At 40.7% G+C, this 20,471-nt stretch overlaps 1 protein-coding gene across 2 annotated transcripts in view; it reads right to left on the bottom strand.

The window, feature by feature from the left end:
• Window positions 1-3,487: 3,487 nt before the first annotated feature.
• DDR2 (discoidin domain receptor tyrosine kinase 2) overlaps window positions 3,488-20,471 on the bottom strand; it is a 388,089-nt gene continuing 371,105 nt past the window's right edge. For both annotated transcript variants that reach the window (XM_073592847.1, XM_073592848.1), the window contains 5 exons: window positions 16,410-16,537; window positions 12,552-12,743; window positions 10,165-10,399; window positions 8,744-8,893; window positions 3,488-5,730 (listed from right to left, as the gene is read on the bottom strand). In XM_073592847.1, coding sequence (XP_073448948.1) covers window positions 5,593-5,730; window positions 8,744-8,893; window positions 10,165-10,399; window positions 12,552-12,743; window positions 16,410-16,537 — 843 coding nt within the window. In that variant the 3' untranslated portion in view covers window positions 3,488-5,592. The remainder of the gene's footprint in view (window positions 5,731-8,743; window positions 8,894-10,164; window positions 10,400-12,551; window positions 12,744-16,409; window positions 16,538-20,471) is intronic.

Raw genomic sequence — 20,471 nt, 5'->3', positions numbered from 1 at the left:
ATTTTGTAAATTTTAATTGAAAAGTTGTGAGTGGGAGTTTAAGTATAACTGGGGTCTGAGGAATTATATTTTTTTATCATGCAATCTAAAATTAGGTTTCTATTTATCTAGGAAAAAGTTGTTTTTGCTACTTAAAAGCAACACTACAATAATTTGCCTTGTAAAAATGTAAAGTTTAATAGACACAGGTATGTTGGAAACTATGTCTGATTGACTGAATATTCAGAATTTAGTTATTGTACCATAATATGTGGGGTGTGGAATGGAACACTGATTTTGAAATATGACCTAAAGTGTTACTAAACCCAGGACCCTACGTTCACTATATCTGGTCTTCCACAGTATACAGAACATGGAAATGCAATTACTTTAGTAAATATAAACTGCTAAATACCTTTTCTCATCAGCAGTATATAGCAGTCTTGTGACTTTTATCAGTGTCCAGCAAGCACTGGTTAAATCTTGTAGTAGGATTTTTCATTCTACTTGGACTGTCCTATGACCTCTGACCCTCTGTCTGGACAGTACTGATTGGTTCTGTGCTGATCACTTGCACCCTCCCAAGGGAAAAAAAACTCTCTACCAAACTGAGCATGTGCAGAGTGCCCCCAAGGCTCTATTCTATGAGGAGATGAATTGGGGATGGGGGGAAAAGGGGAGAATAAGAGAAGACAGGATCAAACAGCCTTTTTACACAATGCGGAGGATTAACCCCTTAGATTCCACAGCGAGTATACCAAGCATGTTTTACTGCATATACAGACTGATTTTACTGTTGTCGTTTTAGTAACACTTTAAAGTGATTGTAAAGTCTTATTTTCTTTTCTTAATAACCAACAGGTTATTAAGACAATTACAATGTATATAGTATATATTAAATTTACTACTAAAAAAAGTGCTGGAGATAGCAAAATGAAACTGCAAGAATAATAATCACATCTTTGTCACTGTGACCTATGTGTGTACTAGAAAATTTGGGACATATTAACAAAGCAGTGAATGTAACTTTCACCAAACTTTCACCGATAGTGAATTCATCACTATAATTTACAACACATGTACCTGGGATTCAAACATGCTTGACATCTATAGCTCTATACTCCGTATATATATATATATATATATATATATATATATATACATATATATGAAAAAGTTGCAAATATATATATATAAAGAATAAATATATATATATATATATATATATATATATATATATATATATATATATATACTTTATATATATATATATATATATATATATATATATATATATACTTTATATATATTATATATTATATATATATATATATATATATATATATATATATATATATACACATTATGTAAAGAACAAAATGGGGCAGACTTGATTAACCTCTTGATCACATTATCAAAAAAAGAAAAAAAAAGAAAAAACATTGTCCACAAGAGGGGCAAAAATTGTAAAAAGGGATTTCAATGTATGATACGATGGACAAGGAGGGGTTATAGGGGGTTAAAAGTCCCACAAATTAAGGTCACAGAGCCCTCACCTTGATAAACTGTTCAAAACCGCATATAATAGTGACCTGAGGTCCGTTGTCTGTCGTTATTCCAACTTTTACCACCAGGGGGTCCTCCGTGCCAGCATATGTGAAATTACAATTATCCGAAGTGTCAGCATATGACCATAAATAAAAGTATCATCCGCTGTATTAATCTCTACCACCAGGGGGTCCTCTACTTCATCCACCAAATCTCCCAGATACCACTGCACATCAAACGTCTTCTTGTACCTCGTATCCTCCGCAGAGTGGGGGGGGAGGGAGTGGCCGGAGACCACCGATACCAGGAAGTGATGTAAGAGCGGCGTTCAGACGCCTTAGCAACTGTATATGCTTACGTCTTTATTTATCATTGTAAGAGTCCATTTTTAACCTTTTTAACCACCTCAATACAGGGCACTTACACCCCCTTCCTGCCAAGCCATTTTTCAGTTTTCAGCGCTGTCGCACTTTGAATGACAATTGCGCGGTCATGTTACACTGCACCTTAATTAAATTTTTATAATTTTTTTCCCCACAAATAGAGCTTTCTTTTGGTGGTATTTGATCACCTCTGCGGTTTTTATTTATTGCGCTATAAACAAAAGAATAGGGACAATTTTGAAAAAACACAATATTTTTTACATTTTGCTATAATAAATATCCAATTTTTTTTTCTTTTTTAACAAATTTTTTCCTCAGTTTAGGCTGATACGTATTCTTCTACATATTTTTGGTAAAAAAAAATTGCGATAAGCGTATATTGATTGGTTTGCGCAAAAGTTATAGCGTCTACAAAATAGGGGATAGATTTATAGCATTTTTATTATTTATTTATTTTTTACTAGTAATGGCGGCGATCTGCAATTTTTATTGTGACTACGATATTGCGGCGGACACATCGGACACTTTTGACACATTTTTGGGACCATTCACATTTATACAGCGATCAATGCTATAAAATTGCATTGATTACTGTGTAAATGTGACTGGCAGGGAAGGGGTTAACACTAGGGGGCGCTCGAGGGGTTAATGTATGACCTAAGGAGGTGATTCTAACTGTGGGGGGAGGGGACTGACTGCGGGAGGTGACCGATCGCTGTCCCTATGTACAAGGGACACGCCATCGGTCTCCTCTCCTCTCTGACAGGACATGGATCTGTGTTTACATGCACAGATCCACGCTCCTGCTCTGTTACCCGGCAATCGCGGGTGCCCGGCGGACATCGCGGCCGCCGGGCACGCGCACCGGGTCCCGAGTGACGCAGCGGGCACGCGCGCGCGCCGCCGCCGGCGCGCGCGCGCCCCCTAGTGGCTCGGGAGGGCGAGGACGTCATATGACGTCCTCCCAGAACAACAGAAGCCTCGTCCAGCCGTCATATGACGGTGGGCGGTGGCTTAGCGGTTAATAAAGCTTGTGTATCCTAACCTTACTACACTATTGGGGCTTTTTCTCTCTCTCCCACCCTTGTTCGCTGCCATCCCTCTTCTCCCCCCCCCCCACTCTGCGGAGGATACGAGGTACAAGAAGACGTTTGATGTGCAGTGGTATCTGGGAGATTTGGTGGATGAAGTAGAGGACCCCCTGGTGGTAGAGATTAATACAGCGGATGATACTTTTATTTATGGTCATATGCTGACACTTCGGATAATTGTAATTTCACATATGCTGGCACGGAGGACCCCCTGGTGGTAGAAGTTGGAATAACGACAGACAACGGACCTCAGGTCACTATTATATGCGGTTTTGAACAGTTTATGAAGGTGAGGGCTCTGTGACCTTAATTTGTGGGACTTTTAACCCCCTATAACCCCTCCTTGTCCATTGTATCATACATTGAAATCCCTTTTTACAATTTTTGCCCCTCTTGTGGACAATGTTTTTTCTTTTTTTTTCTTTTTTTGATAATGTGATCAAGAGACTAATAAACTCTAAATCATTTGCCCTGGCTTTTTATGAATATATGAATTTTCTATTATGTACAACTCTTTACACTGTTTTCAACCATTTAATTAGCTTTAACACTTTATTGATCTACTTTATTGAGTGAATATTTTATATATTTTTTCTTATACACTGTAGCGCGGAATCACTTTTATAATTATCATTGAGAGTGGATTGTGATATACTTTAGGTTCTGCTGCAGGCAGTTATTGTTTAATTTTGTGACTGCACTTATATGCACTATAGGCACTTTAGGATTTCATCACGTTAAGATAAGAATTCACCATTTAACTCATCCACTAATACATTATAGTAGAGCGAGGGCTTTTTATTTCCATTTTCAGACTTGATTAACCACTTGGACTTTTTTCTGCTGTCACTGTTCTATGTTTTTAAATTTACCTGCAATGCATGTTTGGTGAATGCCAGGTTCACTGCTTTATAAACATGCCATATGTGTATAAACAACACAGGTTGCATTTAGTGGCCAACAACAAAGTATATGTATACATTTACTCTGAACAGCTGTGATGATTGTATGTTTGACCCTTCAAGTGGTTCTAAAGTCAGAAGGTTTTTTTACTTTAATGCAAGGTAAAAAAAACGCTGTGCCCTAAGAGCTCTCTCTCTCCCTCCTCACTGGACATCCCAGATAGCAAGCAGTTAAGCTGCAAGTTTGAAAATGACTTGCTAAGCTCTTGCTAGACTTACCAAGCTTCACAAGTTTGTTGCACAATTGCAGCAAGTCCGTATTTCATGACTCCAGATCAACTTTCTTTGCAAACATTCTGCAAGTCTTCTGCAAGTTCCGGTTCAGTTATGTTGTGCAATAGTCATCTCACTACAGGGGTCACTGTGGCTGAATTTTTATACTGTAAACTTGCAGAACTCTTGCTGTAGACTCACCACTGCAACTTTGCTCTTGCAAGAGACTTGCTACGCAAATTTGCTACAAATTGGAAAATTGTCAACTAGAACTTATGCTTCAAGTGCTCTGCAAGTGTACAACTTGCCAGTGACAATATGCAGCAAGTTAACAAGACTTACAATGCAACACTGCCACAAATTTGTGGCGTTATCCTTGCTATCTGGGATAGAGGCAGCAGTGGGAGCCATTGGCTCCTGTTGCTGTCAGTCACAGTCTGTGAGGAGAGAGCAGGTGGCTGGGCTGAGCCTCGCTGTGTATGTCAATTAATACACAGAGCCTGGCTAAGGATTGAGCCAACATGAGTGCCCTTATAGCAATTGGCTTGCTATGGGGGCAGTTGGAAAGAGGAAGGAGCCAGGACTGCCAAAGGGGAATTCTAGAAGGGAGGATCGGGGCTGCTCTGTGCAAAACAATTGCACAGAGCAGTTAAATATGACATGTTTGTTATTTTTTTTTAAATCCTTTACAATCCCTTTAAGCCAACAGCAGCAAAACAAGTGTTTAAACTGGAAGTTCTTTTTTAAGAAAAAATCTGAAGTGATCATAGTTATTGAAGCACAGAGGACAAGCACAAAACAGACCTTGACTCTTCTGTGTGTGTGACAGTGGCCTTGTTATCACCTTGATCCATTAACCGAAGTGAGAAATAGTAAAAAAAAAGATACAGCTGGCTTTGCCAAACAGAAAATGCCTTTAGGGGATTGTATTTAGTAAAGCATAAAATGTAAGGACAGCTGTTGTTAGTAGAACATTGCAACACATAGCTGAGGATGAAGATGATGAATAAGAATAAAAAGCAATGTGGCTAGTGGTGGAGGCTCTGATCAACATACACCCTAGAAGTGCTTTTAAATGAGGACTATGTATTATGACATAACCTCTCCTTTTGGCTTTTGGACAGGAAACAAATGGACATCGAAGTCTGGAAGAGCTACAAAACAGTATTGGGGAGTGAAAATTTTGGTTTGCGGCTTATTCTGGGTCAAACTTTGAACCAGGTGACCCAGTTTACTTATTTATATAGCATGGTACCATACAAACATCAGCAAATCATGTTTATTTTGAGAGGAATTATAGAATGATATTCCCAAGAGTCCATTATTATTGTCAGCCAATGCTATGACTCCCTCAAATGTCTTTTATACACAAATTGCATTACAAATCACTTGGTGATTAATATTTGTCCACAGTGATTAATCTTCTACATCAGACTGCTGCAAAAGTTGATAGATTTCATGGAAGCTTGGGCGAACTTTGGTTTCTCTTCTCCAACAGCTTAGCATGAGTTTGTAAACTGGATCTGGGCAAATGGCTGGCTGAGGAAGATATACCTAACAAAATACAGAATCAGAAATGTATTATAATTGGTATTAATATTGCAATTATTTTATTACAGATGAGAAATGCATGGGAATGAAGACATCTGGAGGAAGGAGTCAAACAGGAGAATAATAGAAATATCAGACTAAAAGTATAAATTATTCAGTTCAAATGCATAAAGGCATGTCACTAAAGACATGGTTTGACGAGTTTGATGTGTAGGAACTTAAACGGCCTTCAAGGAACCCTGCCTTCAAAATGACTAAACACTTTTGGAAAATAAAGGTAATTGCAGGCCAGGTCCTCTCAGCCAACATTTGCACCTGACCTTTGACTGAAGGGGCACAAATCCCCACAGATACACTCCAAAGTCTTGTAAAAAGCCTTCTGAGAAAAGACCGTCAGAGCCACAAGTTCCATATAAAGGAAAAGGGTGCTCTTACATGAAGAAATGGGACTTTTCTTCCTCATGTCAGGACCTCCACTCAGGCAGACATTGACCAGCACAGTAGTGACATGACCAAACCTAATACTAGCAGTAAGCTAGATATTCACTGCAGATATACAGCTAGGAGGCTGTAGGCACAGGAGCTATTTTTTGGGGGAGAATTCCAGACTGAGCTTGAAATGTTCAGGGTACTGCTTAGGTACAATTAACATTTCTAACCTTGCTGCCCTCTTCAGATTTGGGAGATCCTTGTACACAGTAGCTAATAAAAGAGAGGGCGCACCAGCCTAGTGCATTATCATAAAAACGATTTATTAAATAAAAGCGATAAAAAATATACTCACCACAAAGTATGTATAATGTCGGGAATCAGCATCAGGCATGGCCAAATCTATGTAGCTACACTTAGAAGACTGAGGCCAGACTGTGTATTCTTTAAAGCAGGGATATGCAATTAGCAGACCTCCAGCTGTTGCAAAACTACAAGTCCCATCATGCCTCTGGGTGTCATGCTTGTGGCTGTCAGAGTCTTGCTATGCCTCATGGGAGTTGTAGTTCTGCAACAGCTGGAGGTCCGCTAATTGCATATCCCTGCTTTAAAGTGATTGTAAACTATCACCTTGTAAAACAACCCATTTAGTTTAAAACAGAAATGTAAGGCAAAACACTTGTGTATAGATATTAAAAAACATTATAAATGCCTTTACCCCGTTTTTTATAAGTGATCACATTCCCTCTGTTCTCATCTGCATAAGAGCTGCGGGGGAGGAGAAGCAACAGCACACTGATCATCCCAGTGAAAGGCTGTGAGGGGGGTGGGGGTGTCCAGACAAGTATGATCATTGGAGGACAGCAGGCTGAGTTCCCAGCAGAGCTAGAGAGCTGACCACTGTGTGTTCTTCCGCTTAGTGTGGTCAGTTTTTAATAGGAGAGCAGAGGGACTGGCAGAACACCAGGGATTTCACACAAAGCAAGCAATACAAAGAGATCAGGATAATGTTTCATATAAGTACATGGTACAGCAGGTACATATCAAGAATATGCAATGTTGGGGTAACAAACACTTTAAGTAAGATTGATTTACAGGGAAACATAACCCATCCAAGCACCAGCAAACAAAAAGACATTAGACATAAAGATATAAGTGAACCATACCCCATGACAAAAAATCTAACTAGCAACCTAACAGAGTAACCTAAAGCCTAACTAACAAACTGACTATATACAATATAATCACAAAATGGGGAACACAGATCAACTGGGCAGACTGGAGATGCAGGGAATAGATGAAAAGGGGGAACCAGGACTGGGATCAGGAAGAAGAGGAGCAGATAAGAGGCAGTAGGGTACAGGATGCAGGGCAGGAGCAAGACCAGGGTCAGGAGCAGAATAAATGTCACGCAGTTTCTGGCATCAGAGCAAAACACTGGAGTGAGAGGCACTAGTAGGGAAGGCCCTAAATACCCTCCCGGCAGACAGCATCAAGAGGAATCTGATTAATCGGATCTGCTGGCTAGACCTCCGCTGGTGGACACAAAAAACTACAATCTTCTGCTCTGGGAAGCACAGTGCCAGGTGATCCATGTCCAAACATATAATTTGGCACATCAATAAGATCTAGTCAAATCCAATAGCCAAACTCCAATGATGCCCACCAGCTGGTATTGAGGCTTAGGTGTTACAAGGGCAATGCCCTCATCACCAGACCTTCACATCAAAATACTACTTTACATGAATTCCAATCCTCCCCCTCTTTAATCCTAAAATGCCAACACTTTTTTTGTGCATGTTTACCTATTTTGTTTTTTTTATCACAGTCCAGCTCCCCCCCTGCCTCCATTTTCACCTAGGCAAGAATGAAGTCGAGGTAACACAAGAGGGTGACTCTAAGTGCAGGACTGAAAAAAAATGTATTGGTTAAAAAGGAATAAATATCCACTCACATTTAATAGCAACTAAATAAGCATATCATGTAAGTCGAGTCGACATCCGTGGTCACAGGAGGCAGAGGAATGAATCCAGATGGAATGCAAAGAGACAGTGGAACATAGGCAGCACAAGTATTGCTGCCAAATGATCAGAGATCAGGCAGCGTGGCAACCTCTGTAGTAACATTTCCCAAGCCTGAGGCTTGAGAAAAAGGTGTTACTTTCTCAAAACATATAGCCATGCCCCCAGCATCATGACATCACTACAGTTTGGCTCTGTAGGGATCCCGACAATAATGTTGGGATCTGCCAAGATGTCTGACTGGCAGCTGGCTCAGCCTCTCAGTGCGAAGTGTGCCTAGGCCAGCTGCTCCCACCTTCTCCACAGTCCTGTACTCCAGTGAGCAATAGAAGGGCAGAACACAGAGTGGTAACTGACAGTCACTGGTCTGTGCTCAGAGCGGACCTAAGAACTGAGCGATCAGTGGCCTTTGATCGCTCAGTTCTCGGTGTAGAGCCTGCAGCGGACAGCTGCGGCATCAGATCGATGCTGTGTCTACAAAGGTAAGTATGAATGTTTGTTATTTTTGAATCAAGCACTTATCTTTTAAATATTGAGTTAAATTATTTAAATGTTTTCTCTGTTACCTGTTTTCCCTGGTCTCTGAAAAATTCTCCTGTGTTCTCAATGACTTGCTCATCAGACTGTTCACTGTAGGGTTGCTCCCGACAAAAAGTCAGCATCTCCCATAAAGTAACTGCAAATGCCCACACGTCGCTTGCTGTTGTAAATTTGCCCTACAGTTAAAGTGTAAAGATTCATATTAATATTTTTTTACCATATAATTTTTACAAATCATACACATATACTATTTTTTTTAAATAAGGCACAACGGTTTTTTATTTTGAAAAAAATTATAATAATGATACTTTGTATTCAATGTTTAACAAAAGAAGCCATAAGCAAATATTGATCATTTCCTAACACTATTACCTTTTCAATTCTCCAAGGTTCTATTCTGATTACAGATTTATCTGTACTAAGTTTGCATGTTTGTGTGTAATTTCTCTGGGTGCTAATATTTTCTTACCCAGTTTGAATATATGTAAAATGTATTTGTATAGTGCCTACATTAGCTTTAAAAGATGTATTTGCATGACTGTAATAAAAATATTATGTTGTAAGAACTGCTAATGAAAGTTCTTTGTAATTAAGCTGTGTACTATCTTAAATAACTGCAGAGTATTTTAGGGCTGTAAAGATAAAAAACAAAAGGAAGAGAACATTAAAAAAAAAAAAAAAATATGAAAAATTTCTATGAAAATATGCTTGCTAGATGATTACATGATTTAAATTACATATAGTGGAGATCTACAAGCCTCTCAACAGTGAGGCCTCATGCACACTGAACATTTTTGATGCTGCTCTTAAGGGTAACTGGTGTTTTTTTTCTGCTTCTAAATGCCCCTGCGTGTTAGTCTATGTGTCCATACATATGTCCATAGAGGAGTTCAGAGACAGAAAAAAAAAACAATGTCAGAACATCCAGGAACAGCGGCGTTTTGGCAGAAAAATCGATTGCCACATCTAAATGTGTGTCAATGCTAGGTGCGTTTAGTACTAGAGAGTTAATTCATTTAAACAATGACTAAATGATTATTTTGGCCAATTAAATGAATTAACGCCCAAGCACTTGATGTGCCTAAATGCGTTACATGCATTTAGAAGCATCAAGTATTTTTCCTGCCAACACCACTGCAAGGAGGAAAGGTGTAGGAGATAGCAAAAAGTCCAGTGTGCTTAAGGCCTAAACATTTATTTTATGTAATATCTATGGACACTTCCTAGATCATGAATTAAGATTTGCACTCAAAAACTCTAGAACTGTGCCTGGAAATATGGACTTCTGGATTTAAAAATGCTCATTATTACTTTGCCTGGACATACCTTGAATATTTCATGTTGTATTATTGGTGTATCTTTGATGAGCATTGTACTGTATTAGTAAATACTGACAATTGTGTCTTGCACACTGAATTATGAAAAGGAAACTGCTGTTTTTACTCACCATTAAGATGCTTTCCCAAGACATCCATCGTATAGGGAGTACAGCCCTCCCCTGGATTCTATAATAATCACCACTGTACAAGTTCCGACTCATTCCAAAATCAGCAATTTTGATTGTATAATTCCTACCAACAAGGCAATTCCTTGTCGCAAGATCTCGATGTACAAAGTTAAGGGAAGAAAGGTATTTCATGCCAGAAGCAATCTGTGCAGCCATGTATCTGAGGTCTGAGTAGCTGAAAAACATGTATTTTGTCAGACAAAGATGTTGTTTTTTGTAGTAGAAGAGGTGCAACATCACTCTCGATAGAAAAGTTTAAACATTCTGAAAGAGTTCCTAACCACCTAGGACATAACTTTAATAATAATACTATGGGGGTTATTTACGAAAAGCAAATCCACTTTGCACTGCAAGTGCACTTGAAAGTGCAGTCACTCTAAATCTAAGGGTAGATCTGAAATGAGGGGAAGCTCTGCTGATTTTATCATCCAATAATGTGCAAGCTAAAATGCTGTTTTTTATTTTCCTTGCATGTCCCCCTCGGATCTACAGTGACTTTACTTCCAAGTGAACTTTCAGTCCACTTTCAAGTGCACTTGCAGTGAAAAGTGGATTTTCCTTTAGTAAATAACCCCCTATACAGTCAGGTCCATAAATATTGGGACATTGACACAATTCTAATCTTTTTGGCTCTATACATCACCACAATGGATTTGAAAGGAAACAAACAAGATGTGCTTTAACTGCAGACTTTCAGCTTAAATTTGAGGGTATTTACATCCAAATCAGGTGAACGGTGTAGGAATTACAACAGTTTGTGTATGTGCCTCCCACTTTTTAAGGGACCAAAAGTAATGGGACAATTGGCTGCTCAGCTGTTCCATGGCCAGGTATGTGTTATTCCATCATTATCCCACTTACAAGGAGCAGATAAAAGGTTCAGAGTTCATTTCAAGTGTGCTATTTGCATTTGGAATCTGTTGCTGTCAACTCTCAATATGAGATCCAAAGAGCTGTCACTATCAGTGAAGCAAGCCATCATTAGGCTGAAAAAACAAAACAAACCCATCAGAGAGATAGCAAAAACATTAGGTGTGGCCAAATCAACTGTTTGGAACATCCTTAAAAAGAAAGAACGCACCTGTGAGCTCAGCAACACTAAAAGACCTGGAAGACCATGGAAAACAGCTGTGGTGGATGACCGAAGAATTCTTTTCCTGGTGAAGAAAACACCCTTCACAACAGTTGGCCGGATCAAGAACACTGTCGAGGAGGTAGGTGTATGTGTGCCAAAGTCAATAATCAAGAGAAGACTTCACCAGAGTGAATACAGAGGGTTCACCACAAGATGTAAACCATTCTTGAGGATCAAAAACAGGAAGGCCAGATTAGAGTTTGCCAAACAACATCTAAAAAAACCTTCACAGTTCTGGAACAACATCCTATAGGATGAGACCAAGATCAACTAGAGTGATGGGAAGAGAAGAGTATGGAGAAGGAAAGGAACTGCTCATGATCCAAAGCATATCACCTCATCAGTGAAGCATGGTGGTGGTAGTGTCATGACGTGGGCATATTTGGCTGCCAATGGAACTGGTTCTCTTGTATTTATTGATGATGTGACTGCTGACAAAAGCAGCAGGATGAATTCTGAAGTGTTTCGGGCAATATTATCTGCTCATATTCAGCAAAATGCTTCAGAACTCATTGGACGGCGCTTCACAGTGCAGATGGACAATGAACCGAAGCATACTGTGAAAGCAACCAAAGAGTTTTTTAAGGGAAAGAAGTGGAATGTTATGCAATGGCCAAGTCAATCACCTGACCTGAGTCCGATTGAGCATGCATTTCATTTGCTGAAGACAAAGCTGAAGGGAAAATGCCCCAAGAACAAGCAGGAACTGAAGAAAGTTGCAGTAGAGGCCTGGCAGAGCATCACCAGGGATGAAACCCAGCGTCTGGTGATGTCAATGCGTTCCAGACTTCAGGCTGTAATTGACTGCAAAGGATTTGCAACCAAGTATTAAAAAGTGAAAGTTTGATGGATGATTGTTAATCTGTCCCATTACTTTTGGTCCCTTAAATAGTGGGAGGCACATATACAAACTGTTGTAATTCCTACATCGTTCACCTGACTTGCATGTAAATACCCACAAATTAAAGCTGAAAGTCTGCAGTTAAAGCACATCTTGTTCGTTTCATTTCAAATCCATTGTGGTGGTGTATAGAGCCAAAAAGATTAGAATTGTGTCAATGTCCCAATATTTATGGACCTGACTGTATATCATTAGAAAATGTATAGTGAAATAAAGTTAACCAGTCACCAGATCATCCCCAGATCTAGAAAAAAGTTTTGGAAGCATATAAAAAAAACATAACATTCTTACTTGATGCTCATCTTGGTATTTGACTGCTCTCTGTCTGCTGGCTGACGAGAAAGGAACTGGTTTAAATCTCCATTTTCCATGTATTCTGTAATCATGCATAGCGGGTCTTCAGTAATACACACAGCCAGTAGTCGAATTATATTGGGATCCTTTAATCTAGACATTATTTTTATCTCCTTGAGAAAATCATTTCTGTTAAAGTGAAAAAGAACAAGTCAGATTGTAATGCAAAGCCGTATTAGAATTATAGTAAGTCTTTTTGAGAGCTGAGTTTACCAAAACGTGTATTTATAGTCAGCTGTTCTCTACATAAGAATTTATTGGGAATTCAACACAGCATAGTTACTCAGTTGTTTGGCATTAGTAAGACCTGTAACAAGTGAAGTAGGAGTATGGGGGTTGTTGAGCCTACTACCAACCAGTCAATGTTTAGAAACGTACCCAAACTCAGTCATTCTAAAATGATTTACATTAAAAAGATAGTATAACTCGTTCTCTCCCTGAGTTAAAGATATATCCTCTGGGTTCCAACCTCAAACTGACATTTATTTTGTTGGCAAATTATTAGAGGGACCTTGCCATAAGCTGGAGTGTCTGTCTGTAATCTAAATTGAATGCCTACTGCTAGGCTGTAGTCAGCCTGTGCTTTGTTATTGTTATCTAGGTTTGTTAAGGAAGTCTATGGTCACAGCATACACTTTCATTGTATAAATGTATTTATATGTAATAGCAATACAAACATGAATGATTTTTGACCATCCAATTTAAGCTTACTTGAAAAACCTCCTTTAATATTGTAGTTCTGCCTGACTGCTGACCATCTCATTCCACAACTTCCTCAACTCCTAGCATGCTTTGCAGCTTGTCCTCTGTTTACTTTCAATTTCTAAGGACTACATATCCCATGGTACCTTGTGCCTGCAAGCAGTGATTGCTGTACAGACTCCGTCTCCTGAAACTCCTCCTCTGTAGTTCAGAAGGTAGGCTCTGTAATTTCTGTGACATAGCAGTACCTACTCACAGGGTATAGTAAATATACGTCACAGAACTCAATAAAGTAAATGTGTGAGGATCTTAACAAAGTATGTTTACAAACTTCAAGTCCGTTTAGATTACTAGGAGGAGGCTAGAAATAATAGAAATACAATGAATAAATGAATATTTGTTTTCACATTTTGACCATACACTTTAAAGTGTTTCTTAACTTAAAATGTTTTTACCTTAATGCATTCCTTGTATTAAGGTGAAAAATGCCCCACTACCTGTCCTACCCCCTGTCCCTAAACACTTACCTGACTCCTCTCACTGCCCCAGCGCTGTCTTGGCTGCAGTGCCACTCCTCTCGCTTCCTGGTCTTACAGGAGTAGGGAGCGGGGGTGTAGCTCACTAGTGCTGTGTGTGTCTTTGAACACATACAGCCTGGCTCAGGAGCATATACTGCATGGGTGCCCTCTTTGCACCTGGCTTACCTGGAGCAGGGAGAAGTGGACAGTGCCAGTGGGAGATGGCCAAAGAGGAGGTAAGGGACCACTCTGTGCAATAACATTACACAGAGCAGGTAAGTATACCATTTTTTTTATTTTAAGACAAAAACAATTCTTTAATGTTATTTTAAGTTTAAAGGTCTGCCTGTCTGCATTTAATCCTTTTATTGCCACAGCTATACTTCTTACGGCGGTGGCAACAGGGGGTTTCACACACAGTGTGTACACTCCCCTAGCTGACTGGCATCTGCGCAGCCATGCAATCGCTTTATGTGAACCCCGGAATGTACCCCACCCCCCGAATGACCCCCGTTCCCCCACAATGCTGCTCTGGCTCTGCTGTTCAACCTGCCTGGAACCCACATGGCACCCTGATAAAAAAACCCTGATGAAAACCTAAAATGTGTCCTAATCCTTCTCCCTTCTATCCCCGAGTAAAAACAAGTTTTGCCTTTAGTTATACTTTCAAAAGATTTTTGACCACTAGCACATTTTGCTATTATTTATTTGGAAAAATTAAAAAAAACTGTAGAATCCAGTATTTCTGGGTCAATTCTTTTCTGACTTTTAGATTTGTCACAGCTGTTAATGACAGCTTTTTCCTTTTTCAGCCCTCGTTCACATTGAAGTGATTTGTCATGTGATTTGACAGGTCAAATCGCATGACAAGTCGCAGCCTATTGCCGGCAATGGCACTGTTCCGATCGGTGCAATGCCGCACAGATTTGCAAAAGATTTGCAAAAGATCTGCACTACTTTTGCAGATTTCGGGAGCAACTTCAATAGACATCTGTGCATGAAGCTGCACAGATGTCTTTCAAGTTGCACCCGAAGTTGCATGGACATGCTGCTTTGAAAATCGTGCGGCTTCAGATGAAGTTGCACAGTTTCAAAGCCGTGTTCAATGTTCAAAGTATATTTGACTGTAAAAGGTATGATGATAAAATACTAAAGCAACCAGAAAGCCCTCCAACCCATCGGTGCATAGCACAGTAAATCATTTTTAGAACAGAATGTATTCACATGTCTCATAACATAAGAAAAATCTGTATGTAATTTAAAATAAATGGCTCTATAATATCTCGCTGTATTTGCAGTACACACCAGCTGTTCTTGTTGTGCATCTGGTTGATTTGCATGGCTGTGCCCACTGTGCTGAAATGAGAATAATCATCTTATTTTTGGAAAATGTGATGGAATTAGACATGTGAATACTTTCCATTCCAAGAAGACTTTAATGTGCTAAGTAAATTTGGAAACATTAAGGTTTCTTTTACTTCCTCCTCAAATAAAATGGTCTGTCTCTACCAGTACCACTTTCGCTTATTACTAAAGCAGTGTCAGTAGGATCATCTGAAAAACTGATGAAAACAACATTTTAGCCAAGACTGCTTTCTATAAATGAAGGCTTTACCCTAGCTCAAAAGTCTCAGAATTATGATTATGCTTTTAAAACAAGTCAACGAGCCAATTGTGTTGGATGAAACAGCTTGCTTTTTGTTTGTATTTTTCTGCAGCCGAAAGGCTGGTGCTGATGGTTCAACTTTTCCAAACTGCACCAGTTGCTTTACTGTGGGATAAGGCAACGTTGAAAGGTCATTTTACCATACCAGTTTCTTGTATCGTCTTGTAAAAGCTTCAGTGATCTCCTCCCCAATGGTGCCTGTATAATCCCACCTGTGATGTCATCAAAAGGAGCGGCATGGGGCAGAGCCAGACATGAAGGTTAGTGCCACTGAACAACTCCCATGACCCTCAAAGTAGGGGTATTTTTTTCTTCCATTGACCAACGACATAGGGACATTTGTTTACTCCCATTATCCTCAATGCCAAGGCATTTTTTTTTACTCCTATTGATCACAGTTCAGCTCCCAAACAGTGTGATGGACAGTGAACTGGCCCTTTATTTAAAAAAGTTTTGGCTACCATGCTCTGGGCACTGGTCTATGAGTGGCATTATAGTAAATGCAGACCTTGACTAGGTACAATTGTTATCCAATGACAATGGTAAAGTTATCAGAAATATGTTTGTGGAACCGAATGTCTGAGAAAGATACTACAAGTTTTGGAATCATGGTCCTCGTTCCCATTCTCAGATCAGTTAATTATTTAAATTAAGGAGGTCTACTGTGATTACAGCGTACCCACAATTGTTCTATTTGACTAAATTAGGTTATACCAGTTAAAGCATAGGAACTGGATTGTGGCAGCTGAGCAAGACTGAATCTCAGATTTGTTGCACTGATTGTTAATTTCATATTGTAGGTCTTGGTGCACGGTAATATTCAAGGCAATACATGAAAAGATTTTAAGAGTTAAACATTATATTGTCTAGCAGTTACATTTTATTTAATATTTCAAATTCGGTACAAACCTGGCATTCTTATTGGCATCTGCTCTGAGCATTTTCACTGCCACAAGAGTGGGTTGCCCAACACTTTTGTCCAGAATCAAGTCCTTATCAAGAAAGTCTTCCACACCCTCAGCTTCACAAAGATGAACCTATGAATAGCAATCACAAAGTTAAAATACATAAATACATACATAAACATTTGGCCACATTTGGAATATAGTGCTTGAATTTTTAGCTATGTAATGTTTTGTGCTATGCATTGTTTTATATAGTTACATAGTTAGCCAACCTATAGAAGGGAAAAATTAAAAAAAAAAGAAAAATATATACAATCCCATATACACAATCCTATACCCACTGTTGATCCAGAGGAAGGCAAAAAACCCTAGCAAGGTATGATCAAATTTGCTCCAGCAGCGAAAAATACTCCCTCCTGATCCCAGATATCAGATATTCCCTGGATCAACCTTACCTATAAATGTTAATATCCAGTTATATTATGTACATTTGGGAAAGAATCCAGTCTTTTTTTAAAGCAATCTACTGAGCTGTCCTGAACCAGCTCTTGAGGGAATCTATTCCACATTTTTACAGCTATTACTGTAAAAAAGAAGAAACCTTTCCGTATTTGGAGATTAAATCTCCTGTCCTCCAAATGTAGAGTGCCCCTTGTCCTCTGTGATTACCTTAAAGTTAATAACTCAACACCAAGTTCACTATATGGACCACTTATGTATTTGTACATGGTAATCATATCCCCCTTAATCTCCTCTTCTCAAAAGAAAATACATTCAGTTCCTCTCATCTTTCCTCATAGCTGAGCACCTGAATGCCTTTTATCAGTTTGGTTGCTCTTCTTTGCACCTTCTCTAGTTCCCCGATATCCTTTTTGTGAACTGGTGCCCAAAACTAAACTGCATATTCCAGAAGAGGTCTTACTAATGATTTGTACAGGGGCAACATGATATCTCTCTCTCTGGCGTCCATACCTCTCTTAATACAAGAAAGGACTTTGCTCGTTTTGGAAACCGCAGCTTGGCATTGCATGCTATTATCGAGCTTATGATCTACCAAAACCCCCAGATCCTTCTCCGTCATTAACTCCCCCAATTGTACTCCCCCCTAGCATAGGCATGCACAGGGGGTGTGCCAGGTGTGCCTGGGCACACCCTAATCCTGGGGCTGGCAACCTGTCTACCTGTTGATTGCGGGAAGTTGAAAGGTAAACCGCGATCCCTCCTCACCAACCCCCAGAACCTGGGCATCGGGAGTGGGATCGGTACCAATATATGCCACCATTCCACTCCCCCTGTCCCCCTTCTTTCTGCTTCCCTGGTCCCCCTTTGCTCCCCCCTCCCCCCATTGTTTCAGGATGAAGAGTGGGGAAGAGGCTGGTAAATATGTCACACACACATTTGTGTTTGAGCTTTGAGGTGCACACCCTAATGCAATAGGCTGTGCACACCTATGCCCCCTAGTATGTATAATGCATGCATATTCTTAGCCCCAAGTGCATAACTTTACATTTATCAACATTAAACCTCATTTGCCACATAGTTGCCCAATTAAACAATGCATTGCATTTTATGTATTTGTATGTGCATTGTTAGACTAACTAGATTACCCTTAAACTAAGTTCTAATCCTCTACACAAGTCAACATAAAAGTAATATGAAACAGGGAAACACACTTCAAAAGTAATTCACTTTTCTCTGAATGCATTTAGGAGCATGCTGTCTTGTGGCTGCAGTTAACCAGTTGCCGACCGCTGCACGCCGATGTACGTCGGCACAATGGCACGGACAGGCATAAGGGCTTACCTGTACGTCCCTGCCTGCCCGCGGACGGGGGGTCCGATCAGGCCCCCCCCCGGTGCCTGCGGCGGTTTGGATTCTAGTCAGGGGCGATCAGAGGTGAGGGGGAGGCCACTCATTCGTGGCCACCCCCTTGCGATCGCTCCTGGTGAATGAAATGCTTCCTCGGCTTCTGTAATGTAAACAGAAGCGGAGGAAGTGATGTCATCTCTCCTCGAGACGGTCTTTTCGTTCCGGTGCCGAGGAGAGAAGACATCAATGTGAGTTGCACCAACACTACACTAACAGTAAAACACGCAGGCACACTTTTCACCCCCCGTCACCCCCAGTCACCCCCCGATCACCCCCCCTGTACCCCATGTCACAGTAAAACCAATAGCAGTTTTTTTTTTCCTGATTATTGCATGTCAGTTTGTGACAGTTATAAGTGTTAGGGCAGTTAGTGGTAGGCCCCTTTAGGTCTAGGGTACCCCCCTAACCCCCCCTAATAAAGTTTTAACCCCGTGATCACCCCACATCGTCAGTGTCACTAAGTGATCGTTTTTCTGATCGCTGTATTAGTGTCACAGGTGACGCTAGTTAGGGAGGTAAGTATATTCGCCGTCAGCGTTTTATAGCGTCAGGGACCCCTATATACTACCTAATAAAGGTTTTAACCCCCTGATTGCCCCCTAGTTAACCCTTTCACCAGTGATCACCATATAAGTGCTACGGGTGACGCTGGTTAGTTAGTTTGTTTATTATAGTTTTAGGGCACCCGCCGTTTATTACCTAATAAAGGTTTAACCCCCTAATCGCCCGGTGGTGATATAAGTTAAGTTTTTAGGGTCAGATAGGGTCTGCGTCGCCCTAACACCCACGCATGCAGCATACACCTCCCTTAGTGGTATAGTATCTGAACGGATCAATATCTGATCCAATCAGATCTATACTAGCGTCCCCAGCAGTTTAGGGTCCCCAAAAACGCAGTGTTAGCGGGATCCGCCCAGATACCTGCTAGCACCTGCGTTTTGCCCCTCGGCCCAGCCCTGCCCAGCCCACCCAAGTGCAGTATCGATCGATCACTGTCACTTACAAAAGACTAAACACATAACTGCAGTGTTAGCAGAGTCAGGCCTGATCCCTGCGATCACTAACAGTTTTTTGGTAGCGTTTTGAATCAGTCACTAACAGTCAGGAGCTTTTTTATCTGTGAGTCTCACTAGTCTAACACTAAATTTAGAACCCAAAATGGCAAATCAAGTTGTCTGCGTTGATGAGTCCCTGATTAAGTTTTCTGGCCGCTTGTCATTCAAACAGTACCTTCCCAGCAAGCGTGCCAGATACGGGGTCAAGATGTATAAGCTCTGTGACAGGGCCACAGGCTATACATGTAGTTTTATGGTTTACGAGGGAAAAGATAGTCACGTAGAGCTGACAAACTGCCCTGACTACATAGGAAGCGCTGGCAAAATTGTGTGGGACTTGGTGTCACCCTTATTCGGAAAGGGGTATCACTTATATGTGGACAATTATTACACGAGCGTGCCACTTTTTAGTCACCTTTTTGATCATCAGATTGGAGCATGTGGCACCGTGCACCGGGGCTTTCCCCAGCGGCTTGTAGATTCCCGTCTTAGGCTGGGGGAGAGAGCCTGCTTGCAGTGTAATAACTTGCTCGCTATGAAGTGGAGGGATAATAAGAATGTTTTCCCTTCATGCAGACACGACGGTCCAAATTACTACGGCGACTGGTGTTGTGGAGAAACCCCTCTGTGTCCACGAATATAACCTCAATATGGGAGGGGTGGACCTCAACGACCAGTTGTTGGCGCCGTACCTAGTTGCCCATAAGGCCAGACGCTGGTATAAAAAAGTGTCTGTATACTTATTTCAATTGGCTTTGCTGAACGCTCATGTGCTATACAGAGCTTCAGGACAGACTGGATCCTTCCTTAAATTCCAGGAAGAGATCGTCAGAGCCCTTCTGTTTCCAGACGGTGCTCCACCTCACCTTCCCAATCCAAATGCAGTAAGCCGGCTGCATGAGAGGCATTTTCCTTATGTCCTCCCACGTACCCCTACCCAACGAGCCCCCCAAAGAAAATGTCGTGTCTGCAGAAAGCGTGGATATAGGCGTGACACCCGCTATTATTGTTCCTCCTGTCCTGACAATCCTGGTCTTTGCATTGGTGAATGTTTTGAACGCTACCATACACTAGTTGAGTATTAGCGTAGGGTACAGCACTGCACAGACTAAGACACACTTTCACAGGGTCTCCCAAGATGC

The sequence above is a fragment of the Aquarana catesbeiana genome, linkage group LG07 (assembly GCF_042186555.1).
Source record: "Aquarana catesbeiana isolate 2022-GZ linkage group LG07, ASM4218655v1, whole genome shotgun sequence".
Lineage (NCBI taxonomy): Eukaryota > Metazoa > Chordata > Amphibia > Anura > Ranidae > Aquarana > Aquarana catesbeiana.
The sequence above is the reverse complement of the archived record's forward strand: the minus strand, read 5'-3'. Positions and strand labels throughout refer to the sequence as shown.